General features: G+C 55.8%; 3 protein-coding genes across 12 annotated transcripts; 2 read left to right on the top strand and 1 right to left on the bottom strand.

Annotated features, from left to right (window-relative positions):
* The first annotated feature begins 53 nt into the window (after positions 1 to 53).
* TOP3A (DNA topoisomerase III alpha) lies at positions 54 to 13,019 on the top strand. Of its 6 annotated transcripts, none has more exons than XM_030229777.2 (20): positions 54 to 268; positions 798 to 948; positions 2,304 to 2,363; positions 2,909 to 2,982; positions 3,593 to 3,668; positions 4,194 to 4,302; positions 4,566 to 4,709; positions 5,190 to 5,360; positions 5,573 to 5,673; positions 5,807 to 5,881; positions 5,996 to 6,078; positions 6,198 to 6,405; positions 6,568 to 6,753; positions 6,922 to 7,051; positions 7,389 to 7,502; positions 7,581 to 7,746; positions 8,163 to 8,306; positions 8,583 to 8,705; positions 8,920 to 9,629; positions 10,570 to 13,019. In XM_030229777.2, the coding sequence occupies exons 2-20, from the start codon at positions 805 to 807 to the stop codon at positions 10,746 to 10,748; spliced, it is 2,997 nt and encodes a 998-aa protein (XP_030085637.2). In that variant the 5' UTR covers positions 54 to 268; positions 798 to 804; the 3' UTR covers positions 10,749 to 13,019. The 6 variants fall into 6 exon arrangements, with proteins under 6 accessions (XP_030085637.2, XP_018771347.2, XP_009090020.2 ...); XM_018915802.3 differs by having other exon boundaries at positions 714 to 948; XM_009091772.4 differs by having other exon boundaries at positions 249 to 307; positions 714 to 948.
* Positions 12,500 to 18,415, bottom strand: MIEF2 (mitochondrial elongation factor 2). 5 transcript variants are annotated; one of them, XM_009091773.4, is made up of 4 exons: positions 18,343 to 18,415; positions 16,426 to 16,600; positions 15,798 to 15,975; positions 12,500 to 14,836 (listed from the first exon to the last, which is right to left on the bottom strand). In XM_009091773.4, the coding sequence occupies exons 2-4, from the start codon at positions 16,591 to 16,593 to the stop codon at positions 13,791 to 13,793; spliced, it is 1,392 nt and encodes a 463-aa protein (XP_009090021.1). In that variant the 5' UTR covers positions 16,594 to 16,600; positions 18,343 to 18,415; the 3' UTR covers positions 12,500 to 13,790. The 5 variants fall into 5 exon arrangements, with proteins under 5 accessions (XP_009090021.1, XP_030085645.1, XP_030085647.1 ...); XM_030229785.2 differs by lacking the exon at positions 18,343 to 18,415 and adding an exon at positions 17,080 to 17,166; XM_030229787.2 differs by lacking the exon at positions 18,343 to 18,415 and adding an exon at positions 16,988 to 17,111.
* Positions 17,201 to 27,235, top strand: FLII (FLII actin remodeling protein). Its single transcript, XM_030229774.2, has 30 exons — positions 17,201 to 17,326; positions 18,412 to 18,522; positions 19,588 to 19,659; positions 19,787 to 19,867; positions 20,180 to 20,265; positions 20,421 to 20,582; positions 20,689 to 20,792; positions 20,889 to 21,064; positions 21,144 to 21,301; positions 21,409 to 21,493; positions 21,777 to 21,924; positions 22,050 to 22,183; positions 22,295 to 22,507; positions 22,588 to 22,767; positions 22,841 to 22,923; positions 23,003 to 23,077; positions 23,293 to 23,376; positions 23,442 to 23,613; positions 23,696 to 23,800; positions 24,004 to 24,195; positions 24,398 to 24,586; positions 24,678 to 24,817; positions 24,925 to 25,150; positions 25,337 to 25,491; positions 25,601 to 25,661; positions 25,744 to 25,872; positions 25,952 to 26,058; positions 26,231 to 26,336; positions 26,421 to 26,486; positions 26,646 to 27,235. Exons 1-30 carry the CDS (start codon positions 17,264 to 17,266, stop codon positions 26,778 to 26,780), a joined length of 3,798 nt encoding a protein of 1,265 aa, XP_030085634.1. The 5' UTR covers positions 17,201 to 17,263; the 3' UTR covers positions 26,781 to 27,235.
* Positions 27,236 to 27,327: the final 92 nt, after the last annotated feature.

Below are 27,327 nucleotides of genomic sequence, written 5' to 3'. Positions count from 1 at the left end.
CCATCTTGGAGTCACATGACGCGCGGCCTCTGACCCCGCCGGCAGGAAACGACGCCGACACCGCCACCACTGCCTCCTCCTCCTCAGCTGGAGTTGTTTATATTTACCGTCGTCGCCCTTTGTCGTTACCGACCGTGGGACGTTCCCAGCCCCGGCGGGAAAGGGGGAAAACCGAGGCGGAGCGGCGGCGGGAGGGGCGCCGCGGAGCATCTCGGGAGTTGTAGTTCTGTGCCGCCGCCGCGGCTGCACTTTACGGCAGGACGTGACGGTGAGGGGGAGCGACAGCGGAGCGCGGGAGGTCTGGGAGGTGAGGGGGAATCGGGGGGAGAAAAGGGCGAAAGGAAAGGTAAAGGAAAAGATAAGATCTGCCCCGGGCAAGGGACAGCCCCAGAGGGATCAGGGGTGGCGAGGGGACTATGCTGCCCCCGTTAAGGGACAGCCCGAGGGGGATCAGGGTGGCAAGGGTGCTACGCTGCCCTGGGTAAGGGACAGCTCCAGGGGGATCGGGGATGGCGAGGGGGCTGCGCTGCCCCGGCTGTGGGGGAGAGGGCAGTCCCAGCCCCAGCAGGGCAGGACAGGGCTGCGGGACCCCCCCGACAGCTGTGCCTGCAGGGGAGGCTGCCCTTGGTGACACCTTTTCCATCCCCGAGGGGCTGCCCTGAGCCTCTCAGGGCGGCCGAGCGGTGACACCGGCGATCTCTCCATCCCGGCAGCATCCGGCCCCGGGACGCGGAGCAGCATCAGCATGCCCTGGCCTCACCTCCTGTCATGAACCTGTACGTGCGGCTGTTCCGCAGGGCCAGGATGCTGCCCCAGCCCTGGCGCTGCTTCTCGCGGGCCGCGGAGGACCTGGCGCTGCAGAGGATCCGCAAGGTGCTGTGCGTGGCCGAGAAGAACGATGCTGCCCGAGGCATCGCGGAGCTGCTCTCCAACAGGAGGATGCGGCGGGTAGGAACGGCCCAGCCACATCGTGCTGCTCCCTGGGGCACGGAGACAGGGGTGGGGCGGGTCCGTGTCGTGTATGGCAGCTCCAGCAGAGCTTGGCACGACCATTTCACATCAGCACATGGCACGCTTGGTACTGGTTTTGTCCTTGAGCACACGAGGGTACAAGAATGTTCTGTGGCCAAACATCACTTGCCCAGATGTATTTGGGAGTCTCCGGTGCTTGTGGATTAAGTCGAGTGGGAACTCAACTCCCTCTGCCTTCCCATGGTGAGGGCTCCCTGGGTCCTTCCTGGATTAGTGTAGGACAAGGGCTTCAGAAACTGACACCATCCAGTGGCATGCATTTCCCTGTCTAAAAGCAGCATTTCTGCAGCATCAGCAGTGTCAGGGGTTTACTGGAGGTCACCAAATAAAGCAAAAACAGGCTGTGGTTTGGAGAAGAAAAATCCAAAGATTTCTACTCTCTGCTGCTGTGGTGACAGTTTGCATAATCACTTCCTGTTTCCAAAGTAAGGAATTTCCAAACTAAGGTGCTACTAGACCAGAATCAGAGAGTCACTGAGGTTGAAAAAGACCTCTGGGATTACCAAGTGCAACCCATGATCCCCACCTTGGCACCCAGACCAGAGCACTGCGTGCCACATCCAGCTGTTCCTTGAACACCTCCAGGGGTGGTGACTCCACCGCTTCCCTGGGCATTTGCAATGCTTGATAACCCTTTCCATGAAGAAATTCTTACTGATGTCCTGCCTAAACCTTCCCTGGGACAGCCTGAGGCTGTTCCCTCTCATCTTGTCACCTGGGAAAAGAGGCTGACCCCCACATGGCTCCAACCCCCTTTATTTGAATAAAAGGTGTTCTTGAGAACCTGGGTGCTGATAGTCCCAATCAAGACATCATCCTCATTCTGTAAAAAAAGCAGCAAATACACAATCTAGAAAGTTCCATGAGTCCCAGTGAGGTGGGAGGTAGCCTTGGGGACACTGCTTGTCACTTGGAACAAGATGGGAGTTTCTAAACACTGGCCAGCCCCATTAAATAAATCAGTTCCTCATTATTCATGGGGAGATAACCCTGGCACCACCTTCAGGAATGGTTTAAAATCCCCTTACCTTGAAAATCACCATTTCAGTGTCTCCATAAATGATACAGGAGATTTCCATCCCCTTGGTGCAATTTCCATTAGCTCCAGTGGCTGGTTTTCCTTTGCCATGTGCCTCTTGTGCTCCATCCCAGTGTGGCCAAAGCAGGGCAGGATGGATTTGTTTCCTGTTAAAATTTTTAATTAAAAAAAAAATTAAGAATTTGTGTTCTGTGAAAAGCCAGAAACTCAGGACTTCTCTTTTTCCTTCCAGCGAGAAGGGTTTTCCAAGTTCAACAAAATCTATGAATATGACTACCAGATGTTTGGCCAGGTAAGAGTTTTCTCTCCATCTGCTGCTGGATTAATGAAGTACAAATACTAATTAATAAAAGCCATTTGTCAGGAGTTACAAAACACAGCCCCAGCCATGGGGATGTTCTGCCCAAAGATGAGAAAAAGTCAGATGTTTTCTTGGCTCCACCAGCTGTTTTGTTGCTCTAAATATTTTAACATTCTGGTTTTGTGTCAGTCAAAAATATGTTGCTGTTTAGAATTGGGAGCTTCTTACAAAAATTGAGGATAAGGCCATGGATGGAGCTTGTTATGATGTATTAGTTTTGGTTGCTCCATCCCTGGAAGTGTTCCAGGCCAGGTTGGATGGGGCTTGGAGCAGCTTGGGACAGTGGAAGGTGTCCCTGCCATGGCAGGGGGTGGCACTGGATGGGCTTTAAGGTCCCTCCCAACCCAAACCATTCTGGGATTAACAGGAGAAAGGTGTCACTAATCATTTAAATTGAGAGCTAAAGGGAGATCTTGGGGCTGTGGGGAGTTTTTGGTGAGTGATGGACACTAATTTCCTTGCTGTGTCTCTTGCAGAACGTTACCATGGTGATGACATCCGTGTCAGGACATTTACTGGCTCATGATTTTATCATGCCATTTCGCAAATGGTTGGTACCTCGTGGCCCTGGCAGGGAGGGGAAGGGCTCTGTCACCTCCTGGCCCTCACAGGAGGGGTTTGTCACCTCCTGTTCCCATCTTTGACACTGCAAGCTCAAAGACAAAGGGGCAGGGAGGGACTCTGACTCAGAGCAGGGTAATGAGTTCTGAATTTTATAGAAAATAGCCAAAATATTGCTTCAAAATCCTGTCCTCAGAGTGCTAACCCCCCCCCCCCCCAATACATAATACTGGTTAAAATACATCAAGGCAGACACAGGGAATTAAACTAATTCCAAAATGGGATGGTTTTGTGTTCTTTGTTCAGCTAGGAGCTGTTCTGGGAAGCCAGGTGCTTTCTCTGCCTTACCTCCTTTTGTACTCTGGGCTTCAGATAGGAGAAGCTGCTTGTTGCCTTCCAGATTTGCTGTTTTCTCTGGCTGGCTTTTCATTCTGTTGCTTTTAAATATTACTCAGCGTTTCACATGAACTTTCTGTTGTCTGAAACAAGGCCTGTAATAAAAGACATTAATTCCAGTACTCAGAGAGCACCACTTAGTGTCTCACAAATAGTGTTTTAGTTTATGTGATGCACACACACATTTCTTCTCTGTTTTCCAGGCATAGCTGCAACCCTTTAGCTCTTTTTGATGCTGAAATTGAGAAGTATTGTCCTGAAAATTACCTGGATATCAAGGTACATAATGGTTAAGGCTTTGAAACTGAGCTCAGGGGTTGGCTGAACAAATCTCGTCCCAGACAGAAGGATGATCTTACCTTTGTCCTTAAGATCCGAATTTCTGCAATTTAGCAGATTCCTCCTACATTTCCTAGGACTGTATATGCTGTTCATTTGTGGCACTGAAACTCTTGTTCATGTACAAGTAGTGCAGTGAAGGAACAGATAAAAATAGAAATGTTTTTTTCCAGCAAGGTGGAATTGATGATTGTGTCTCAGTTCTACAGAAAAAGACATTTTTAGAAAACAGATTGTGGTACAACCTACTCCAAGCCAAACTTTTTAACAGAATTAGATGTAAATAAATGACTCAATTCTTTTAAAAGCTGCCTGATCTCCCGAGACACACAATTACAAAATGCTATTGCAACAACCCATCTCCATGGAAACACATTGCATTTGGTGTTCAGTGAGTCATTCTGAAATGAAATGACAGAGCAAGTGGCCTGGAATGTTCTCCCTGTGTTGTTTTTCTCCTCTCAGAGAACCCTTGAACGAGAAATCCAGCAGTGCCAAGCCCTGGTGATCTGGACTGACTGCGATCGAGAAGGAGAGAACATTGGCTTTGAGATCATCCATGTGTGCAGAGCTGGTGTGTAGAGCATCTCCATCACTCTGAGTTCCATGAATGGTTTAACAGCTCCTTTAGCAGAGGCAAATTCTCAATTTTATTGTGTCCATGTTAAATGCTGGCTAATTTTCATAAATGTGTTGCTGTGATGGGGCAGAAATGCCTCCAGCTGTTGGAAAGCTGTAGAATCAGTTGACAGCACACTCTCTCAATAGCTGTTTATCAGTTGCTCTTTTCTGTTGGTGTTTGAGTCCCTGTGATTTCTCTTGTGTGTGTGTCTGCAGTAAAGCCAAACCTGCAGGTTTTCCGGGCGCGGTTCTCCGAGATCACCCCTCACGCTGTCAGGGCCGCCTGTGAGAACCTCACCCAGCCCGACCAAAGAACCAGCGACGCCGTCGACGTCAGGCAGGAGCTGGACCTCAGGATAGGCACGTAAACCTCTGTTACTGGAACCTCAACACTAGGCAGAAATGCCCTCTGATTTTTAGATCAGATATCACTAAAACACGTCTTATGTTTTACTGGAAGTGTGCTCTTTGAATCAGAGAATCATCATCAACTCCAAGATCAAGTCCAACCTGTGACTGATCCCCTCCTGTAAACCAGACTACTGAATGCCACATCCAGATGTTTCTTGAACATCTCCAGGGATGGTGACTCCACCGCCTCCCTGGGTAGTCCATTCCAATGTTTAAAAGCCACTTTTGTGAAGAAATTCCTCCTGAAAAAAAGGAAATTTCTCCTTAAAGCAAATATTAAATTTATAGCTCATGCAGCACTGACAAGCTTCTTCAGCTGAATATTAAACAGAGTAAAATTAATGCTTAGAATATTAAAAATATCTGAAGTACTGTGATTATCATTCAACATTGTTGTATTCAGTTGTGGTGCCCATTTTGTTTCCTCAGGTGCTGCCTTCACCAGATTCCAGACTCTGAGGCTCCGGAAGATCTTCCCTGATATTTTAGCAGATCAGCTGATCAGCTATGGCAGCTGCCAGTTCCCAACACTGGGATTTGTAGTTGAACGCTTTAAAGCCATCCAGGCTTTTGTTCCTGAAGCCTTCTACAAAATTAAAGGTATGTTTGGAGAAAACCAGTCCTAGGCTCCATCCTCAGGGTTTGATGTGGATAAAAAAGAAAAACATTGGAGCAACTGACACAAAAACGCCCGGAGATTATTTCCTTTTCCCCTGCCACGAACACTGAGCAGAGCTGGAAGGTTTCCAAGCTCCTTTGTGGTATTTCCATTTTGTGGCTCCTCCATCAGCCAGCTCTGTTGTCCATCACAGTGACCCACGACCATGAGGATGGCAGCGTGGTCTTCAACTGGAAGAGGAACCGGCTCTTCAATCACACGGCATGCCTGGTCCTTTACCAGATGTGTATGGAGGTAGGAAAGCTTGTAAATAGTTGCATAATCCAGATTCAGCCAAACATTCCCTGTATCTGTCTTGCTCAAGACTTTTAAAGAGTGGTTTGTGTAAACTCCTGAAGGATATGTGGGTTTTGCTTACTCTGTTTAGGATCCGGTAGCGACTGTTGTTGATGTTGTGAGCAAGCCAAAGAGCAAATGGAGGCCCCTGCCCCTGGACACTGTGGTATGTTTGAACTCTGGGTAGGGTTTCTCTGAAAAGAGCTTTGAACAGATGTTTTACTCACTGCTTTGAATTATCCACTAATACTTTTGGGTTTTCTGGCTCTTCCCAATACAGGAACTGGAAAAATTGGCTTCCCGCAAACTGAAAATAAATGCAAAGGAAACAATGACAATAGCAGAAAAACTCTATACTAAAGGGTAAGAAAGCAAGACTTGGCTTGGTAAACTTAATTCTTCTAAAACTAAATGGCCTTTTGTTCGAAATGGGAAGCATCTTGGAGCAGCTCTCAAAGTGCTCTCCTGTCTTTCCTCCTAAGGTTCATTAGTTACCCTCGAACTGAGACCAACATTTTCCCCAAGGAGCTGAACCTCTCTGCCTTGGTAGAACAGCAAACACAGGACCCAAACTGGGGAGGGTTTGCACAGAGGATTTTGGATGAGGGTGGGCCAACCCCTCGGAGTGGAACCAAATCTGATCAGGCTCACCCTCCCATTCATCCCACAAAATACGCCAGCAACCTGCAGGTGGGTGTATCCAAAGGGAACTGGGTGGGTTGTGTTGCTTGATAAATAAAGATAAAATCTTAACATGGTCATTAGCACAAAGTCCTCACCAGAGATCCCACTGATTTTTTGATGTCTTGTTAACCTGGGAGGACACTCACCCTTCTCATTGTTTGATCTCAGGGCAATGAGCAGAGACTCTACGAATTCATCGTGCGCCACTTCTTGGCTTGCTGCTCTCAAGATGCCAAAGGGCAGGAAACAACTGTGGAGATCGACATTGCCAACGAGCAATTCATTGCTCAAGGACTCATGATCCTGGCCAGAAATTACCTGGAAGTGTATCCTTATGACAAGTGGAGTGATAAGGTAATCCCCTTGAGTAACGTAAGTGGGAGAGGCTAAAGTAGCACTTCACTGCCAACTTCAGACCTCTCTGCACAACATCTTTTGACCATTTCTGGCTGTTTGACTCAGAGCTTTGTCCTGAGTGAATGGACCAGGAAGCAGTTTCAAAGAGACTCTTCTTCTCTCCAGGTTATCCCACTGTATCAGAAAGGGTCTCGTTTTCAGCCCACCACGGTGGAGATGGTGGATGGGGAAACCAGTCCTCCCCTGCTCCTCACAGAAGCAGATCTCATTGCTCTCATGGAAAAGCACGGCATTGGTCAGTATTGGGCAGCGTGGCCTCTTGCTCTTGGCAGAGGGAATTCTCCCCAGGGAATTCTCCAAATGTTGCTGTAGATAAGAAATTACTGAAACGTACAGAAAAAAGGGATATAAAGGGCAAAGTCCAAACATCCTCAGGAGCCTGCAGAGTGCCTCCAGTACCCAGGGAGGTGGGAAATTTTGGGTTCAGGGTGTGCTGCCAGCACCTCACTGGCCTCAGTGCCAGCAGGGCATGACGGCAGTGCTGCTCCTCACTATAAGTTGTGTCCTTGTTTCTGGGCATAGGAGAAATCACTTCTTGGCTCCTGATTTGACTGACATCTCTCTGCTTGCAGGGACTGATGCCACCCATGCTGAGCACATTGAGACGATCAAGACGCGGATGTACGTGGGGCTTACGGCAGATCAGCGCTTCCTGCCCGGCCAGCTGGGCATGGGGCTGGTGGAAGGTGAGAGGAGAGCCCTCAAAAGGTGGCAGAGGCCTTACTGGCTCCTTCCTTTCACTTACCATTCCACATATTCCTCAGGCTATGATTCCATGGGCTACGAGATGTCCAAGCCTGACCTTCGAGCTGAGCTGGAGGCTGATCTAAAACTGATCTGTGAGGGGAAGAAAGACAAATCTGTAGTGTTGCAGCAGCAGGTCCAGAAGTATAAGCAAGTCTTCATTGAAGCTGTGGCCAGAGCCAACAAGTGAGTGTCTTTGCCCTCTTCCTTTTGCTTTGTTTTGCTGGGAGGTGCCTGCTGCTCTTCTGGGGCTCAGCCTGGAGTGGGGGGATCCTGTCACACTCTTTCCCTGGAGCTCTGCCCCCTATGTTGTGGCATTTGTGTGGGAAAGGATGACTCAAAGCCTGGCATGCTGTCAGGAGTTCCTTCCACCTAAGGGTTTAAATCAGGATGAGCAGTTAAGATTAAACTGGGGGATGGCAACATGCACTGGCCTCTGATGTTGTACCCACACCTTTCCTGTTCCAGAAATGTGGTGCTGAGTCACTGTGCTCGTGGAGGAGCTCAGAGGGGCTGTGTGGGGGGCAGCAGGCTCTGAGTCACTGCAGCACCTGATTGCTCTTTGCAGAGACATGCAGGATGCTCTGCTCGTTTCTCTGCAGGTTGGACCAGGCCCTGGCTCAGTATTTGGGAGAAGCTGCAGAAGTTCCAGAGCAGGATGAGGTGTACCCAGCAACGCCCCTTTCTGTTCGGAAATGTCCCCAGTGCAACAGTGACATGGTCCTGAAGACCAGGAAGAATGGCGGGTTGGTGACCTTCCCTCTTGTAGCCTCCTGTGTTGGTTTGTGTTTCTCCAGGCTTTCATTTACCTCCTTTGGTAAAAGCTTGGAAACCTTGGGCTGCGGCTTGCTGACTCCACCAGCTACATGAGCTGTGTGGACTCAGCTGAATCTCTTCTCAAGTAGGTATTTCCCCTGTAAAATAGCAGTTTTGACAATTTCTGATGGCTGAGACGACAAGAATGGATCCCCAACTGTCTTGAGTTTGCCTCTTCCTCATCCAGCACCTTTGTCCCTTGGCAGGTTCTACCTCAGCTGCATGGGCTATCCAGCCTGTAAAACTGCAGTCTGGTTCCCCGATTTCGTGGTGGATGTGACCAGGGACGAGAGCATCTGTGATGTGTGTAAACCCCATCCAGTTCACAGGTAGGTCATGCCACTTCCATGGGCTAGGCTGGGCAACCATTTTCCATTCCAGTCTTGGAAAGCTGGAGCAGCACATAGCTTGGGGATGGAAAGAAGAGGGGTTGGAGAAACTGGCCTCCATATAACAGAATCAAAACAATAAATAAAAGTCTGAGTATAAATTGAGGTCTGTTGATGTAAAACTGGCAGACTTTGACTCTTGCTTTCCTTGTAGACTGAAGTTTAAATTCAAGAAGGGCAGTGTTCCCCCTGTGATGCCCCTGGAGTTCGTTGGCTGCATTGGAGGCTGTGATGAGATGCTGAAAGAGCTTTTGGACCTCAAGTACTCGCACAGATCATCCCAACCTGCATCGTCCACCACCCAACCAGGGCATCACCTACAGGCCAACCACTCCCTGAACAGATCCAGCAGTGAGACCAAGCAAGCCAGGGGGACCTCAAACCTGGCAAGGGGACACCTGCTCTCCATCAACTCCTCCAGGACTCCCAGGGCTGCTCCTCCAGCTGCTGCAGACGATGGCAACGCTGTGGTGTGCAACTGTGGGAGCGAGGCGCTGCTGCTGACCGTGCGCAAGGACGGCCCCAACAAGGGCCGCCAGTTCTACAAGTGCAGCTCCAGCACCTGCAACTTCTTCCTCTGGGCTGACGAGCAGCCACAGGACAGAGGCAGCTCCACGCTGCTCCAGCCCGCTGCTGGCAGAAGCCCAGCGGGATTCCAGCGGCCAGGAGGAGGGAGGGAGCCCTTGGGAAGCAGCAGCTCGGAGGCTGGAGGCGGTGGCGCGGTGTGCAGGTGCGAGCAGCCCGTGGTGACACGCACCGTGCAGAAGGACGGGCCCAACAAGGGGAGGCAGTTCCACACCTGCCCCAAGCCCCGGGAGCAGCAGTGTGGCTTCTTCCAGTGGGCAGATGAGAACGTGGCACCAGGTATGGCCGGGCTGGGGGCACACTCCAGGGGTGCAGGCTGTTCTTCAGCTGAACAAAACAAGGAGCTGCTGGAGAGGGTCCAGTGGGGGCCACAGAGATGGTGGGGGGTCTGAAGCATCTCTCTGACTGAAGGAGCTGAGTCTGTTTAGTCTAGAGAAGAAAAGACTGATAGGGGATCTCATTAATGCAGGTAATTACCTCAGGGAAGGATGGTGCCAGGCTTTTTTTGGTGCTACCCACTGAGGGCATGATGAGGAGCAGTGGCCAGAAACTAAAACACAAGAAGTTTGACATCAACATGAGGAAGAACTTCTTTACATTAAAGGTGGCAGAGCTCTGGAGCAGCTGCCCAGGGAGGTCATAGAGTGTTTGAATGTCTCCCTGTCTGGAGACATTCAAATCCACCTGGCATGCCAGGGAAACTGTGCTGCTCCCTCTGGCCTAGTTTGGGGGTACAGGGAAAGGGCAAGTCATTCTGGAGCTTTGATCAGAGATGAAACTGTGTGGAAAGATGCTGAAAAGAAAAATAATGACAAAACAAGGGTGCAAAAGAAAAAGAACTGACACAAAGGGACATAACCAGGTACAAAGGGGGAGATGTGGTCTGTGAGAGATGCTCCTCCTCCTCAGACATTTGAGCCTAAAGGGGTAAAATTGAATTTTCAAAACTGCTTAAACCCCAAGTTCTTCTCTGCCATGTTTTGTTTCTGCTTTAGCTGCAGACCAGGGCATGCAAGCAGGCAGATCAGCTTCCCCTGTGCTGTTCCCACATGTCTCTAATGCTGCAAGACAAATGGGTAACATTTCACAGTTCAGACAAGTCTGAAGCAAGTGCAGGTTCAGAAATAATCTAGAATCTTCGATCTATTTTGAACTTACCTTGTGTTTCTCACCTGTTTATGTTTTCAAAGATCCCTAAATTCAAGTTGTTTATCTCTAGGCCCTTCTGGAGATGACTCTTTGAACCACTTTGGCAGCAATGGATACTCCAGAGGGTTGGGAAGCAAGACCAAGAGACCAGGCAATCTCTCCTCAGCATCTGCTGCCAAGAAGCCACGGACCTGCAGCATTTGCCACCAGCCTGGGCACACAAGGAAAACCTGCCCTCAGAACCACTGAGCTGGGATGGAGCTCTGAGAGCCTGCAAGGACCAGGGTTGTGAACCCTGCAGGAGCCACAAGGAACTGGACTTTGGGAACAAGTCTCTGAGTGTTTTTTGGAGGAGCTGGTTGCAGCCTGCTCCTGCCAAGGGATGCTATTTGTTTCAGCAAGGGTTCAACCAGCTTGGAAAAGTGGTTCCACTACCAGGTTTTGTTTCCAGCTGCTCTTCTGCTGAGCAGATTGGGAAAGTCTGAACATTTCAAGGAAGGACTTGGAAGCTGAGTCTGTGGAGAAAACTGCACTGCATCATCCCCTGCACCATCCTGGTGTTGTTCCTGGCCTCTCCATGCAGGGAAAAGCTGGATCAGGGCCACCAGGACAGAGACCAGGGCTGCCAAGCTCTGCTCAGTCCCTGGCTTTCCACAGTGGGGAATTTAAGTTCCCTTCTCAGTTGATGTTACCTGAGCAACATTCCCTGTTTTTGTCACCCTTACCTGGGTTGTCCCTGCCAGTGAAGGAGGGTCAGGTGCAGAGGAGCTGGATCTGGTGCTTGCCCTGGGGGGAGCTCAGCTGCAGTGCTCAGGAAAAGCCCTCATTTTAGATGGTTTGTGAATTTGAAGGCAAGTTCCTCCTCAGACTTTGAGACATGCCTTTCTGATGCTGCTAGCTGATGAAAGTTATTTTTGTCAAACTAATGAGTTTCTTATTAAATTATTATTTAAATTTTAAATTTGATGCAGTGACACCTTAGCTTTCCCTAATTATTCCTTCCTACATAAAACAGTGACGCTTTTACTGTGAAAGCATCCAGCCAAATCTTGCTCTTTTCAATCACTGGAACAATAGAGGAGCTTTCTTGGCAGAAACTCCCCACAGCAATTTAGAAGTGAGCTACAAAGAGATGGGAAAAAGTTTTTATCTCACCAGCTGCATCTGCTGATCTGGGACAGACAGACAGAGCTGGCTGAGCTGAAGAGAAGCTCTGTTTTCCTGTTCTGAGTTCACACAGAACTCCCTGGGAAGCCAGGCTGCCTCTTCCCTTGCTGTTTGGGCTTCCTCTGTTCATTAAAGGAGGGAATCTGCAGGATTCCTGTGTGCTCTGCTGCCAGGAGCTCCAGTGCTGCTCAGGATCCTGCACAGAGCAGTTCCTGGGGTCAGCACTGAGGGGGGACAGGCTGGAGGACTTGCAGGGCAGCTGGAAGCAGAGCCCACAGCAGCACAGCTCTGAAAGAGAGCCTGAAACCCTGCAGTAGTCCATTGCTATCAGGCCTAAATCCATGCAGAAAGCCAGGAGAATTTGGGCTGCATTTCCTCACTCCCACCATCAACAGCCGTGGCCTAAAAATACCCTGGGCTAAAATACCAACATTACAAGGTTTGGAATGCAGTCACTGAGCCAAGGCAGGGCAGCACCTTGGAATGGCAACAGCAGTGGGCAGCAGCTGTGAAGGACACAGGGAGCAGGTTAAACCTTGCTGGTGGATCAGCCAGGACCAGCTTTAGGAGTCTCAGCCTGGTCAATGCTCAGCTGAGCCCTAGAAGTGGTACAAGCTCAGTGTCCAGACAGCTCCCACACTGCAGCCAGGCACTCTGTGGGTCCAGGGCTTTGGAAGAGGAGGAGGAAGACTTTGCAGGATGGGATCTGACCATCACCAAGCTCTCCAGGCAGCAGGGACATGCCCTGGGTGGTTCCCAGGAAGGCCACACAGCTGGGAAGTAATTTCAACCCTTAGCAGGGGAAAGGAGACAAAGGAGAGCTGACACCAGAGAACCAGTGTGCACAGGGAAGGTTTATTCTCATCACTAACACCTGGGAAGTGGCTTGGAGGAGCAAAGGAATTGTCAGACTGGGAGGAAAAGCAGGTTTTTTTCCTCCCATAAACAAGATGATAGCTGTAAAGAAAACTAAACCACAACAGCTGCTCACAGTGAAGTCCACAGGATTTCTCCAGCTCCACCCACATGCAAAACCAGCTCTTCCCATTAAATATAAGAATAAATTGCTTTTCTCTGGGACTAGAGCCAGACCAAACCCTACTAGCAGCCAGTCAAAGAAAAAAAAAAAAACCAACAAAATACCCAAACAAAATATATCTTCTTAATAAAAAGCATAAACCACTTCAGTTCTTGCAAGCACTCTGCTCACAACATCATTCCTGCCCAGCTTCCCCACCCCATTCTGTGGGGCTCCAGGGAAAAAGAACCTCAAGACAGCAGCAATATGTGTGTGAAAAGGTGACCAGACAGACTGGGAGGGGACAGGTACCTGCAGACAGACACTGGCAGCCACCCACCCACTGGGGAGGGCAAACAGCCCTGCTGCAACCTCCAGCTGAAACCAGGAGCTTCCCCACAGCCAGCAGCTCTTTTTCAGGACAACTTCCAGCAAAACACTGCATGGGACAAGGGCCCTTCTTTGGGGCAGCATCAACACTGTCAGAACAAAGAGGTAGGGCTGAGCTCACCCCTGCTGGCAGCTGAAGAGTGTCCAAGGAATAAATCCCATTTGCTATGGCTGTACCATCCAGCACCCAGGTCACCCACAGGGCTTATTTTGGATTGGTAAAACCCTACAGGTGGGTGAGGCTCCCCCCTGCCCTGAGTGCTGGCACAGTGAGGCCACACAGGGTGCTGGTGACAGGACCAACCCAGGACGTGGCACCTGAGGGGTCTGCAGGACACAGCAGCAGGAAGGGGCTGCTCCCCTCCAGCTCCAGCTGTCCCAGAGCCTGAGGGGAACCTGACAGCTGGGACAGGCAGAGGACACTGGAGCCAGAGACCAAACATGCTTCACTGGGCTCCCAGCAGACAGAACTCACATGTGTGGTGTGGGCTGCCCTCACCCCAGGCTCTGCAGAGCCTCTGAGCCAAAGGCTCCTTCTGCCAGCACCCACCTCTGCTCAGGCACGTTTTATTCACACAGGAAACGGTTTTTTCCCTCATAAAGTGCAAGAACTTTGCCTCTTACTGACTAGTCAACTAGAAGCATCACAGCCCTCACAGCAGGGAGCAGCAGGCAGGGGAGCAACATCCCACGTTCAGGAGCTCCCAAAACAGCAGTCACTTCAGCAGGACCTCTGGCTCAGATATGGCCCTGTAGAGCACAAAGCCCATCTCATCAATTTCCTCTTCCAACAGCCCGGAGAACAGGTTGATTTTGGAGTTGAAATAGGAAGGCAGGACTCCTTTCTCCAGGGAGGCCACCAGCTCCTCAAGCACCTGCTGGAACCTGTCAGCAAGGCTCTCCTCTGCCCAGTCCGAGGCAGTGTCACTGAGGTGCAGGATGATGTGGGTCAGGGGGCTGCCTCCCAGTTTGTGCAGCCTGGGCTGACTCTTGCAGATGCTGTTCAGGATGCGGAGGCAGAGCTGCCGAGCCCCAGAGTCAGCAGCATCCAGCTCCTTCACCCTCGACACCTCTGCCCTGTAAAAGCTCTCCAGCCAGAGGTTTTCCACCAGTCCTTCAGGAGGAACAGCCAGAAGAACCTTGTCGTCCATTTCCACCACTGGGAAGAGGGTGATGTTCAGATCAACCTGATCGTGTTTGACTTCCAGCTTCAGCTCCCGGGAGGCCACCACGGGGTGGATGGCACAGCCCAGCAGGCCACCAATGGCAGGCCAGTTGATGGAGGCCACCAGCAGCTTGTGGAGGGTCTCGTTGAGCACGCTGGAGGAGAGGTACCGGCCCACGATGAACCTGTCCCAGGGGCTGCACCCACGAGGGAAATACCCCAGATCGATCCTCTTGATCACCCAGTACTGGGGGTTCCTCACCACGGTGTCCTCTCCTGAGATGAGGCTCCAGAGCCCAGCGTCAAGGACCACTGGGAGCATGAGGTGGATGTGGTCAGCTGCCAGCACCTCAAGGCCATCGAGCAGGGCTCCGCTGAGGAAGAGGCGGCCGAAGGGCAGCTCCGGGAACTTGTTCCGCAGGAAGTTCTGCAGTTGGCTGCAGATGCTCCTGGCCAGCTGTGGGACAAGGGACACTTGGAACTCGGGCACGGCCAGCTGGCTGCTGTGTGAGAGGAGCTTCTCCTGCAGCGTGAGGCAGCGCAGGGGGCTGGACTTGACCTGAGGAGCCCCCAGAGGGGCAGAGGAGCTCCTGGGATCTGTGAGAAGGGACAGGAGAAGTCACAGCTCTGAGCACATCACCTGAAACCCTCAGCAGCACAAGTTGGGTGCCCAGCTCTCAGCCCATCATTCTGGAGGTGACACCGACCTCACCAAAGGCCCCTGTCAAGCCCACTGATGTTAACAGCACTTCTCAGCCATGCAGAGCCCAAACCAGTTCAAAACCTGACTGTTCCCAGCCTCACTCCTCAGCCAGGGATGGGAACCAGGCAAGGGACCTGCTGCCAGGGTCAGAGAATCACAGAATATGCTGATTTGGAAAGGACCCATGAAAACCATCCAGTCCAGCTCTTAGTCCTGCACAGACACCCCAACAATCCCATCCTGTGCCTGGTGTTGTCCAAATGCTCCTGGAGCTCTGGCCGCCTTGGGGCTGTGACCAATCCCTGGGGAACCTGGGCAGAACCTTTTTCCTAATATCCAACCTAACCTTCCCTGACACCGCTCCTGCTGTTTCCTCATGTCCTGTCACTGATCATCAGAGAGAGCAGTGCCTGCCCCTCCATCTCCTCACATGAGGATCCTACAGACAATCCTGCTCTGGGTCCATTATTTCAGGACATGCCCTGGACCCAGCTGGGCCAGTTTCCCACTTGGAAACACGCCATCTCCACGGGCAGCTGGACAAGGCAGCCTTTGTCTGCAGCAGCTCCCAAGCACACCTTCCTGCAGGCACAGCTGATCCAGAAAACGCGCACAGCCAACGCTGCTCCAGAGGAAACAAACCCCGACAGCCCCTGCCAGGACACCCTGGGTGTCACCAGAGGTCCTGTTTCCACAGGCATTGCCTAAAAAGGGGCTGTGGCTCGGGAGCCTCCCAGGAGGGCAGGCTCAGTGGGGTCAGCTTTCCGGACACTGAGCTAAAAATACTGTGGAGCTCCGGCAGGGCCACCCGGAGCACACCAAGGTGATCATCCTGCCTGTGCACCAGAGCCTCACCTGGCACCACAGGCCGAGCTGGAGACAGCAGGGGCTCGCTGAGGTCTTCCCTTCTTTGCTTCTTGGGGGGTTTTGGTGTTGTCTTGATTAATGCCAAGTCCTGCCAGCTGTCCTCCAGGGATTTCTGCTCAGCTTTGGGATCGCCCTCATCCCGAGGGCTGGTGGCTCGGTCAATCAGCTGGAGGGAAGGAAAACCCAAGAGGACAAGTTGTTATCTCAGTTTTCCATGATTTATGGGTGACAACAGCCCCTCTGGAGCGGGGACAGCCCCACTCAAAGCTTCTGCTCAGAAAAACACCCACTTTTGGGAAGAGCCACAAATGTGGACATTGTCTTCATGCAGGTTTTACATGGAAAACAGATACCCAAATACAACTTAAGTCCCTTTTGGGATGGGACAGCGTATCCCAAATGCTCCAGGCAAACAGGGATACATGGTCCCACAGGGTGGGAGCAGGCAGCTCCATGCCCATGGCACTGCTGCCAGCACCGGTGGCATTTGTGTCATATACAAGGAACCATCTCAGGAGCAAACACTGAGTTTGGGGCACATCTTGCCCCACCACACTGGTCTCAACCCAGCTCTCCCGGGCATCTTCTGGTGCCCTGATCCCCAGCCCAGCCTTACCCTCTTGACAGCCAGCGTGGCGATGGCCAGCACGGCGGCGCCGCTGACGCCCAGCACCAGCCTGGCGTTGGCCAGCAGCACATCGAACACGCTGCCCAGCCCGTCTATGACACTGCCCAGCCCGCCGTTCTCCTGCCGCCTGCCCCGCTGCTGCCAAAACGCCGCCATGGTCGCCCTGCGGAGAACAGGAGTGTCATCCCTGGCTGGGGGACCTGTCACCCTGGGACAGGCATAGCCGCAGGGCGGGAGGGTTTGGGGAACAAGGGGTTCCGCTGCTCCGCTTTGCTCCGGGACAAAGGCTCCCGCCGCCGCCGGGACGGCTGGGTGCGGCCAGGGGGCAAGGGTCACCCGGGGGAGACACACACCGGCGGAGGGACACGCCGGGGAAGGAAGGGACACCCCAGCGAACGGGCACCCCCGGGAAGGAAGGGGCAGCCCAGAGTAGGAACGGACATGCCGGGGAAGGGTCACCCGCTCCTCACCCAGCCCTACCGCAAAGCCTCGCGGGGCACCGGAGCGGTACCGCGGCCCGCGGGAAGGGAGCCCCCCCGACCCCACTGACCGAGGGGAGGCGGCACCGGCACCGGGCCGGGACCCGGACCGGGACCTGCCCGGGCCCGGCGCTGCCCGCGCGCGCCCCCGCGCCGCACTCACCGCGCGCCCCCGGCGCAGCCCCAGCCAATGGGGGCGCGGGCGGCGCAGCCCCTCCCCCACCAGCGCGCGGAAGTCGCGCCCGGCCCCGCCCAGTCCCCGTGTGCGTCACGGCCGGGGCGGGGCCTGCAGGGGGCGGAGCCTGTCGGGGCGCGGCGCCGCCGCAGGGTCCCCCCGCCCTTCCGCCATGGCGGCCACCGGCGTCCTGCCCTTCGTCCGCGGCGTCGATCTCAGCGGCAACGACTTCAAGGTGCGGGGGAGCGGGAGCGGGGGACGGCCTGGCCCACAGCGGCCTGGCGGGCTTGCGTCCCGCGGGGCTGTCAGGCCTGGCTCGGCCCCCGGGGCGGGGGAATCCCGGCCCCGGCCCCGCCCGTGGTGGGTGACCCGGGGCAGTCCCGGTCCCGACCCCGTGGGCACTGCGGGGTCGGGGGATCAAGGCGCTATGGTTGAGCAACCCGGCCCCCAGCCCAAGGGGTCCCGGAGAGACGGTGATCATCCAGCTCCTATTCCCATAGGACTGGGCGATCCCATCTCCCGTTCCCGTAGGACTGGGCGATCCCATCTCCCGTTCCCGTAGGACTGGGCGATCCCTTCTCCCGTTCCCGTAGGACTGGGCGATCCCATCTCCCGATCCCGTAGGACTGGGCGATCCCATCTCCCGATCCCGTAGGACTGGGCGATCCCATCTCCCGTTCCCGTAGGACTGGGCGATCCCATCTCCCGTTCCCGTAGGACTGGGTGATCCCATCTCCCGGTCCCGTAGGACTGGGCGATCCCATCTCCCGTTCCCGTAGGACTGGGCGATCCCATCTCCCGTTCCCATAGGACTGGGCGATCCCATCTCCCGTTCCCGTAGGACTGGGCGATCCCATCTCCCGTTCCCGTAGGACTGGGCGATCCCATCTCCCGTTCCCGTAGGACTGGGCGATCCCATCTCCCGTTCCCGTAGGACTGGGTGATCCCATCTCCCGTTCCCGTAGAACGGGGCGGTCTCAGCTCCCATTCCCATAGGACTGGGTGATCCCAGCTCCCGATCCCAGAGGACTGGATCTTCATGGCCCCCAGCTCCCAGTCCCCTAGGAAAGATTGATTCCCGTCTGCCAACTCCCAGGCCCCTAAGGACTGGGTGGTCCCAGCCCTCTAGTTCCCAGTTTTATGGGACCACTTGATCCTAATCCCCGCAGCTCCCCATCCCTTAGGACTGGATCATCACAACCCCACACTTCCCAGTCCCATAGTACTGCTCAATCCCAAACCTCCCATTACCTCAATGAGACTGAGGAGCCCAGATCCTCATCCCAGGTCAGGTCCTCACCCTCCTCCTCCTCCCGGCAGGGCGGGTACTTCCCGGAGCACGTGAAGGCGATGACGAGCCTGCGCTGGCTGAAGCTGAACCGCACGGGGCTCTGTTACCTGCCCGAGGAGCTCGCTGCCCTCCAGAAGCTGGTGAGCCCCATGTTTTGGGGTGGAATGGGGCTCCCCTGTCCCGCTGGGGCCATGGGATCCAACAGGAGCCTGTTCCCTGCCAGCCTCGTGGCTCAGCAGCAGATGCTCCAGTGTCTAATAATAGCACTGAGCTACAATGTGTGGTTGAAATGGGATGCAGGAGCTGTCAGGAGTGGGGTTGGCATGGGCTTGCACTTGGTTTCACCTTGTTTTCCTAGAAAACCAGATTAAAAACCACGCTTAGATCCTCTACCCTGTAGCAGAAGGAAAGGGTGATGGTTATAATGGGGACAATCAAGGGTTTTGGGGCTTCTTTTCCTTCTCCTTTGCTAAAGTATATAAAAAGCAGGAGCTGAAAGCTGCCTGGCTTTGTTTTTCGGGTGGTTCAACCAGACCCTTGGTGAAGTCGTGGCTCAGCTTGGCTTTGGTGGTGTCCACAGCACATCAGGGACCTCCTCCTGTCAGTGTCAGACAAACTCAGGGCTTTAAACACTGCCAGGAGTCCCTGTCCCTGTGCCAGGTGCAGGGAATCCCTCTGTGCCACTCCTGCCAGCCCTGCCAGGTGCTCGGGGGCCACAGCAAGACTGAAATCCTGGCATCCCACCCACAGCCTGCCAGTGCCTTGTGTTCCTGAGCAGGCAACAGCCGGGCTGGTGATGCTCAGAGCAAAACATTTCCCCAGGGAAATTCCTCCTACCCCAGCCGTGCCCACGTCTGCCTGTTCCCAGTGAGAGGCGCTTCCAAGGACTGGGATCTGTGTGCACAGGGACTGTGTGGGCCAGCTCTGGGCATCCCAGAGCACCCCAAACCCCACAGCAGGGCTGAGGTGTCCAGCCAGGGCTCCCCCAGGGGATGAGGGATGTGGAGGCAGCACAGGCATGCTGGGCCAACCAACCAGTTTGGGACTGGGAGTGTCTCAGCAGACCTGTGTGTGACAGGCTTCACAAGTCCCCAGCTCTCCTGGGATGGAGTAGCCTCCCCATCAATGTGAGGACCCAACCCTTGCCCTGCACAGCCCTAGCTCCTCTCTCTGCTCACTGGGGCTTGTCTGGGGCTTCCCTGCAGGAGCACCTCTCCGTGAGCCACAACAGCCTCACCACGCTCCATGGAGAGCTCTCTGGCCTGCCCTGCCTCCGGGTGAGTGTCCCCCTCCTGCCTCAGGGGTCCCCAGGCACCTCTGGGGTCTGAGGGCACACAAAGATCATACCTGGGCACCCTGAGGGCTCAGCAGGCAGCTGCATTCCTGCCTCTCTCCCCTTTGCAGGCAATTGTGGCTCGTGCAAACAGCCTGAAGAACTCAGGAGTCCCTGATGACATCTTCCAGCTGGATGACCTCTCAGTGCTGGTGGGTGCACAGTCTCCTCAGCTGATAAAGGAGCCAGCTCAGACTCCTGTGTCCCATTCCTGCACCTTGGTGGCTCCTTGTGCTCCTTGGGAGAATCAGCCCCAAGCCCATGGCTGAGCTCCAGGGCAGCTGGCTGTCAGCAGGGTGACCCTCTGGCAATGCCTCCTTTAAAGACTGATGCCATGGATGGGCTCCCTGGGTTCCCTGTGTGCTGGTCCAGCTCCTGCTGTGCCCCTGGAGATGTCCCCCAGTCCTGAGGTCTGAGTGGTGGTGGCTGGGGGTGACAGCTGCTTTGTGCTCCCATTTTCCCAGGACCTGAGCTACAACCAGCTCACAGAGTGTCCCAGGGAGCTGGAGAATGCCAAGAACATGCTGGTCCTTAACCTTGGCCACAACAGGTGGGTCCAGGCTAGAGTGACCATCACCCCCTCTTGGCCATGGCCACCTCCATTGGTCACACTTTGCTCTGGGTCCTGCTCTCTGCCCCTCCTTGAGAGAGACCCAGGGCTGGTGCAGGTCTTAGGCCCTCCTGAATTTCCCCCTATTCCTGCAGCATCGACACCATCCCCAACCAGCTCTTCATCAACCTGACGGACCTGCTCTACCTGGACCTGAGTGACAACAAGCTGGAGAGTCTCCCACCACAGATGAGGCGCCTGGTGCACCTGCAGACCCTCATCCTCAACAACAACCCCCTCCTGCACGCCCAGCTCCGGTACAGCCCCGCTCCCCAAGCTGGCTGCCAGGCTGCCAGGGCTGGCACTGAGGTTCCTGCTCCATCCTGATGCTCTCTTTGCCCTCTGGCTCTCCCTGCTCCTCAGGCAGCTCCCAGCCATGACGGCCCTGCAGACCCTGCACCTGCGCAACACCCAGCGCACGCAGAGCAACCTGCCCACCAGCCTCGAGGCCCTGGTGAACCTGGCAGGTAGGGCTGAGGCATCCAGCCCCACAGAGCCCTCCAGGGGCTCTCCCAGCCCCAGTGTTAGTCTGGCTGGTGGTGTCACTCCATTTCTTTCCCCAGATGTGGACCTGTCCTGCAATGACCTCAGCCGTGTCCCCGAGTGTCTCTACACCCTGGGCAGCCTACGGCGCCTCAACCTCAGCAGCAACCAGATCACAGAGCTGTCCCTCTGCATCGACCAGTGGACCCAGCTGGAGACCCTCAACCTGTCCCGCAACCAGCTCACCTCCTTACCTGTATGTCCCTGCCCTTATGTGCCCCTCCTGCTCGTGGTTTCATGGTTCTCCCTCAGCCCACCATCTCCCCCTTCCCCAGTCGGCCATCTGTAAGCTGACCAAGCTGAAGAAGATGTACCTGAACTCCAACAAGCTGGACTTCGATGGGATCCCCTCTGGCATTGGCAAGCTCACCAACCTTGAGGAGTTCATGGCAGCCAACAACAACCTGGAGCTCATCCCTGAGAGCCTGTGCAGGTAAGGAACACACAGCTGGATCTGCTGTGTCCCCAAGAGGGAACACTGAGGTTTTGTGGTCACAGGTCACCCTGGGCTGGCCTGTCACCAGCATCACTGTCCCACAGATGCTCCAAGCTGAGGAAGTTGGTGCTGAACAAGAACCGCCTGGTGACTCTGCCAGAGGCCATCCACTTCCTGACGGATTTGGAGGTGGGCATCCAGAACCTGTCTGCCTTGGGCTGGCTCCACCACAGCCCCAGCACCTCCCTGGGACCCCAGGGCTGTAGGGTGGGCTGGATGACGTGAGGGCAGAGTTGTTCAGGGCCAGTCCCTGCAATCTGCCCCATGGTTCAGCCCAGGCAGGCTGTGGAGCTCCTCCACATCCCCTCATCTCACCGAAGCCTGGAGTGCTCCGGAGGTCTCCATCCCATGCCACACTCCAATGTCCCTGTGAGCAGGTACTTCACCGAGGTGTCTGTGCCCTCCCTGGCAGATCCTGGACGTGCGTGAGAACCCCAGCCTGGTGATGCCCCCAAAGCCGGCGGATCGCTCCTCGGAGTGGTACAACATCGACTTCTCCCTGCAGAACCAGCTCCGCCTGGCCGGAGCCTCCCCTGCCACCGTGGCCGCCGCCGCCGCGGGTATGCCTGCAGGGATGGGGGCACCCAGCCCCTGCCTTGGCACAGCCCTGGGAGAGCCTGGGGAGTGAGCCCTGCTCCATAGGGTGCCCCACAGGCCACCTCTCACCCCGTGCCCGTGTCCCCAGGGAGCGGCACCAAGGACCCGCTGGCCCGCAAGATGCGGCTGCGGCGGCGCAAGGACTCTGCCCAGGATGACCAGGCCAAGCAGGTGCTGAAGGGAATGTCGGACGTGGCCCAGGAGAAGAATAAGAAGATAGAGGTAGGGTCTAGGGTGGGAATGGGGATCTGAGAGCATCACAGTGTCCCTGGTCTACCTTGGGTGCCGTCAGATTTCTGGTCACCCCTAATTGGACCTGTTCCTGTCCTGCAGGAGAGTGGGGAAGCAAAGGCGCCAGACCTGAAGACACGGCGCTGGGACCAGGGCCTGGAGAAGCCCCAGCTGGACTACTCAGAGTTCTTCAGCGAGGATGTGGGGCAACTGCCTGGCCTCTGTGTCTGGCAGATCGAGAACTTCGTGCCCACGCTGGTGGATGAGGCTTTCCACGGCAAATTCTACGAAGCCGACTGCTACATTGTGCTCAAGGTGCCCAGGGAGGACCAAGGGTCCCCTGCATCCCCTGCTTGGCGCTGCAGCCATCCCATCTCACACCCTGTCCTTCCCAGACCTTCCTGGATGAGAATGGTTCCCTGAACTGGGAGATCTACTACTGGATTGGGCAGGAGGCCACACTGGACAAGAAGGCTTGTTCAGCCATCCACGCCGTCAACCTCCGCAACTACCTGGGGGCTGAGTGCCGCAGCATCCGGGAGGAGATGGGGGATGAAAGTGAAGAGTTCCTTCAGGTGAGGCCAACCCACAGCTCCCCTGTAGCCCCCGACCCGTCCTGTCCCACCCTCACCCCCTCCCTGCCCCCAGGTCTTTGACAATGACATCTCCTACATCGAGGGTGGCACAGCCAGCGGTTTCTTCACTGTTGAGGACACACAATATGTCACCAGGTACAGCTGGGGACAGGGGCTAGGGGGATGTGTGGGGCAGGCAGTGCCCCATGTCCCACCATGGCTGTCCCTTCCCCAGGCTCTACCGTGTCTATGGAAAGAAGAATGTCAAGCTGGAGCCAGTGGCACTAAAAGGGACATCGCTGGACCCCCGGTGAGTGGCCGGGGACAGAGGGACCTTGCAGAAGGTTCAGCAGGATCCGCCTGAGACATTATAGCTGCAGTTCTGTGGTGCAAATGGGCTATGCCAGCACCTTTCTACAAAAATATGGGTTCAAACCCCCCTTGGTGCCCTCAGGGACTCCCAGGATGGGGAGGATGCTCAGCACACCCCGTTCTCTCCTGACTCCTCTCACCTCTCTCCACCAGGTTTGTTTTCCTCCTGGACCATGGCCTTGACCTCCTGGTGTGGCGTGGGAGCCAGGCCACGCTGAGCAGCACCACCAAGGCCAGGTAGGGCTGGTGGGGGTGCTGGGCTGTGGGGAGCCCAGCTGCCATCTCACCTGCTCCCACTGCAGGCTCTTCGCTGAGAAGATCAACAAGAACGAGCGGAAGGGCAAGGCTGAGATCACGCTGCTCACCCAGGGCCAGGAGACCCCTGAATTCTGGGAGGTGTTGGGGGGGCAGCCCGAGGAGATCCGACCCTGTGTCCCCGATGACTTCCAGCCCCACAAACCCAAGCTGTACAAGGTGGGGGGCTGCATCCATTAGGTCACCAGCCCTGCTGAGGTCCTGCAGCCCCCACTCACCTCTGTCCCCATCCCCTCTGCAGGTCGGCCTCGGTCTGGGCTACCTGGAGCTTCCCCAGATCAATTACAAGCTCTCTGTGGAGCACAAGAAGAGGCTGAAGGCTGATCTGATGCCAGAGATGCGCTTGGTAGGATGGGGCGGGGAGGTTCTCCCAGTCTGACCAGTGAGACTGGTTTCATGCCCCTTCTGCCTCCAGCTGTGCCCTGGGAGAGGGAGGTTCAGCCAGCAGTGCCTGGCTGGGGGATGCTCTGCTCTCTTGGGAGCAGGCAGGGTGTTTTCCAGCTGGGAAAGCCTGCAGGTGCCTGACCCCTCTCCCCTGTGTGCCCTCAGCTGCAGAGCCTGCTGGACACCAAGAGTGTGTACATCCTGGACTGCTGGTCTGATGTCTTCATCTGGATCGGGAGGAAGTCGTCGCGGCTGGTGCGGGCGGCGGCGCTGAAGCTGAGCCAGGAGCTGTGCACCATGCTGCACCGGCCCAAGCATGCCATGGTCACCAGGAACCTGGAGGGCACCGAGTGCCAGGTGGGGCATGGACCCCTCAGATGGGTGCTGGGTGCCTGGGAGGACGCTGAGGCCGAGGGTCTGTTACCTGCTCAAGTTTACACCTCGAACGACTGGACACGGCACCCAGTGCTCTGGTCTGGTTGATGAGGTGGGGATCGGTCACAGGTTGGACTCCATGATCTTGGAGGTCTTTTCCAGCCTTAGTGATTCTGTGATGCAGGTGTTCAAGTCTAAGTTCAAGAACTGGGATGACGTCCTGCGTGTGGATTACACCCGGAACGCCGAGACAGTGCTGCAGGATGGTGGCCTGGCCGGCAAGGTCCGCAAGGACGCCGAGAAGAAGGACCAGATGAAGGCCGACCTCACCGCGCTCTTCCTGCCCCGCCAGCCCCCCATGCCCCTCAGCGAGGTAGGGCTGGGGACCCCCATGAATCCCCCATGGCATGGGGCTGGGTGCTGATGGAGGAGCTGGGGGGCTGACGCAGCTCGTGGGGCCGCAGGCGGAGCAGCTGATGGACGAGTGGAACGAGGACCTGGATGGCATGGAGGGCTTCGTGCTGGAGGGCAAGAAATTCACTCGCCTGCCCGAGGAGGAGTTTGGCCACTTCCACACCCACGACTGCTACGTCTTCCTGTGCAGGTGACAGCTGGTTTGTTCCCTCTCAGGGGCTGCTGGACTTCCTTGTCTCCAACCTCCCTGCTCCTGACTGTCCCATCCCTCACATCACTCCCGGTTCCTGCCCTCAGGTACTGGGTACCAGTGGAGTATGAGGAGGATGAGGAGAAAAAGAAGAAGGGTGAAGACAAAGGGGAAGAGGAGGGTGAGGAAGAAGAGGAGGAGAAGCAGCCAGAGGAAGACTCCCAGTGCATCGTCTACTTCTGGCAGGGCCGGGAGGCCTCCAATATGGGCTGGCTTACCTTCACGTTCAGCCTCCAGAAGAAGTTTGAGAGTCACTTCCGTGGCAAGCTGGAGGTGACACAGTGTGGGGGTGACACAGGGGTGCCCCAGCTTTGCATCTCTTCTTCTTCATCCCCTCTCTGCCCCTCAGGCTGAGGCAGGAGACAGCAGCAGAGATGGGAGCTGGCAGGGGGTGCAGCTGGGGCTTGGAGCTGTGGTTGGGAAGTCCCAAGGCCCCTTCTGACACCCACCCCTGTGCAGGTGGTGCGCATGACCCAGCAGCAGGAGAACCCCAAGTTCCTCTCACACTTCAAGAGGAGGTTTGTGATCCACCGGGGCAAGAGGAAGGACCGGGTCAGCACTCCCCAGCCCAGCCTGTACCACATCCGCACCAACGGCGGGGCCCTCTGCACCAGGTCAGTGCCAGGCAGCACCCACGGCTGCCACATCCGCATGGGATACCTGCTGGTGGGCACAGCTGCCAGCTCTCCCTCTGATCTGTGCCTCGGGGGGCTCCATCTCCAGGTGCATCCAGATCAACACGGACGCTGCTCTGCTCAACTCCGAGTTCTGCTTCATCCTCAAGGTACTGCTTGTGGCTGAGCGTCCTCAGGGCTGTCTGGGTGCCCTCCTGCTCCCCAGGCAGCCCTGACTCCACTGTCCCCCAGGTGCCTTTTGAGAGCACGGACAACCAGGGCATTGTCTACACCTGGGTGGGCCGGGCAGCTGACCCTGACGAGGCCAAGCTGGCTGAGGACATCATGAACCAGATGTTTGATGACTCCTACAGCAAACAGGTGAGCAGGGCTCAGTGCCACCTTACCTGGGTGACAGTGACCACCAAGGCCACACTCAGCGTTGTTCCTGCCCTTTCAGGTCATCAACGAGGGAGAAGAACCTGAAAACTTTTTCTGGGTGGGCATTGGGGGCCAGAAGCCCTACGATGAAGACGCTGACTACATGAAGCACTCACGGCTCTTCAGGTCAGCACTGGCCTGGAGGGGGAATGCTCCAGTCTGGGCTGCTTCCCTTCCTCCCACAGAGCCTTTGGGAACCAACCAGCCAAAACAGCTGCTCCATCACATTCCTGCCCTCTACAGGAGCAGAGTCCTAAAAAACTCATGCCTGATGCTGTCCCTGTCCATCTCCCTGCAGATGCTCCAATGAGAAAGGTTATTTCTCCGTGTCAGAAAAGTGCTCAGATTTCTGCCAGGATGACCTGGCTGATGATGACATCATGCTGCTGGACAACGGGCGGGAGGTGAGCTGGGGTCATGAGGCTGTCCTGGGCCCAGATCTTCCAGTGGCTCTGTGGGCTGAGCCCAGCTGCTAATCCTTTCTGCAGGTCTACATGTGGGTGGGCACCCAGACCAGCCAGGTGGAGATCAAGCTGAGCCTCAAGGCGTGCCAGGTAAAACCTCCCTCCATCCTGGCACTGCGTGGGGGAGGATTTGGGCACTTCCATCTCCCCTCGGGGCCCTGACCTGGGTGCTACAGAGCTCTGGGCTGGGGAATACCAACCCCCGAGGTGGGTGAGGACCAGGACCCCCACAGCACTGCTCTGCCCCAGGTCTACATCCAGCACATGCGCTCCAAGGACCCCACACATCCCCGCAAGCTCCGGCTGGTGCGGAAAGGCAACGAGCCCTGGCCCTTCACCCGCTGCTTCCACGCCTGGAGCGTGTTCCGCAAGCCACCCACCTAAGGGTGAGGGGCACCCAGTGCCCCGGGCATGGCCCCCCCGGCACAGCCAGCCCAGCACCCGCGCTGCCGCCAACGCCAGGCTCAGCCTGGAGCCACCTCCCCCTGAGCCGGGGCCAGGGGGATCACTGGGGCTGTCCCTCTGTCCCCCCTTCTCTCAGCACAGGGCCCAGCTCAGCCCCTGCCCTTCCTGGGGGGCATACGGGGTGGTGTGGGCTCCTGTCACACCCTGCTTGGGGATGCTGCTGCCCCAAACCAGTGCAGAGATCCCCCTGTGGCTGGGGGACGGGAGTGACTCCCAGTTTGGGTGGGAGGATGCTTTGCTAAGGAGAATAGGGGGGAGTGAGGGGCTCTGAGCCCTGGGCCTTACAGCTGGTCCCTGCTGTCCTGGGGGATGGACCCCCAGCAGGGATCAGCCCATCTGGATCATATCAATAAAGGCTGTACTTCTCACCTCGACCCTGTCCCAGGCTCTGACTCACTCCCAAATGGGGTCACCCCCAACCCTGATCTTGCCCCTCTGCAGCTCAGCACTCACCTGGCTCCAAGGC

This window comes from Serinus canaria, chromosome 14 (genome assembly GCF_022539315.1).
Source record: "Serinus canaria isolate serCan28SL12 chromosome 14, serCan2020, whole genome shotgun sequence".
Lineage (NCBI taxonomy): Eukaryota > Metazoa > Chordata > Aves > Passeriformes > Fringillidae > Serinus > Serinus canaria.
This window is presented reverse-complemented; position numbering and strand designations above follow the sequence as displayed.

What these genes read in the sequence shown, in the direction of transcription:
- TOP3A (XM_018915802.3), top strand. Translation starts at nt 769, where the DNA reads ATGAACCTGTACGTGCGGCTGTTCCGCAGGGCCAGGATGCTGCCCCAG. An exon ending in ACTACCAGATGTTTGGCCAG is followed by an intron (nt 2,364 to 2,908) that starts GTAAGAGTTTTC and finishes TGTCTCTTGCAG; the next exon opens with AACGTTACCATGGTGATGAC. An exon ending in ATCATGCCATTTCGCAAATG is followed by an intron (nt 2,983 to 3,592) that starts GTTGGTACCTCG and finishes TCTGTTTTCCAG; the next exon opens with GCATAGCTGCAACCCTTTAG.
- MIEF2 (XM_009091773.4), bottom strand. Translation starts at nt 16,593, where the DNA reads ATGGCGGCGTTTTGGCAGCAGCGGGGCAGGCGGCAGGAGAACGGCGGG. An exon ending in CCACGCTGGCTGTCAAGAGG is followed by an intron (nt 15,976 to 16,425) that starts GTAAGGCTGGGC and finishes CCTTCCCTCCAG; the next exon opens with CTGATTGACCGAGCCACCAG. An exon ending in AGCTCGGCCTGTGGTGCCAG is followed by an intron (nt 14,837 to 15,797) that starts GTGAGGCTCTGG and finishes CCCTTCTCACAG; the next exon opens with ATCCCAGGAGCTCCTCTGCC.
- FLII (XM_030229774.2), top strand. Translation starts at nt 17,264, where the DNA reads ATGGCGGCCACCGGCGTCCTGCCCTTCGTCCGCGGCGTCGATCTCAGC. An exon ending in AAAGTGAAGAGTTCCTTCAG is followed by an intron (nt 22,768 to 22,840) that starts GTGAGGCCAACC and finishes CCCTGCCCCCAG; the next exon opens with GTCTTTGACAATGACATCTC. An exon ending in AAGCACTCACGGCTCTTCAG is followed by an intron (nt 26,059 to 26,230) that starts GTCAGCACTGGC and finishes ATCTCCCTGCAG; the next exon opens with ATGCTCCAATGAGAAAGGTT.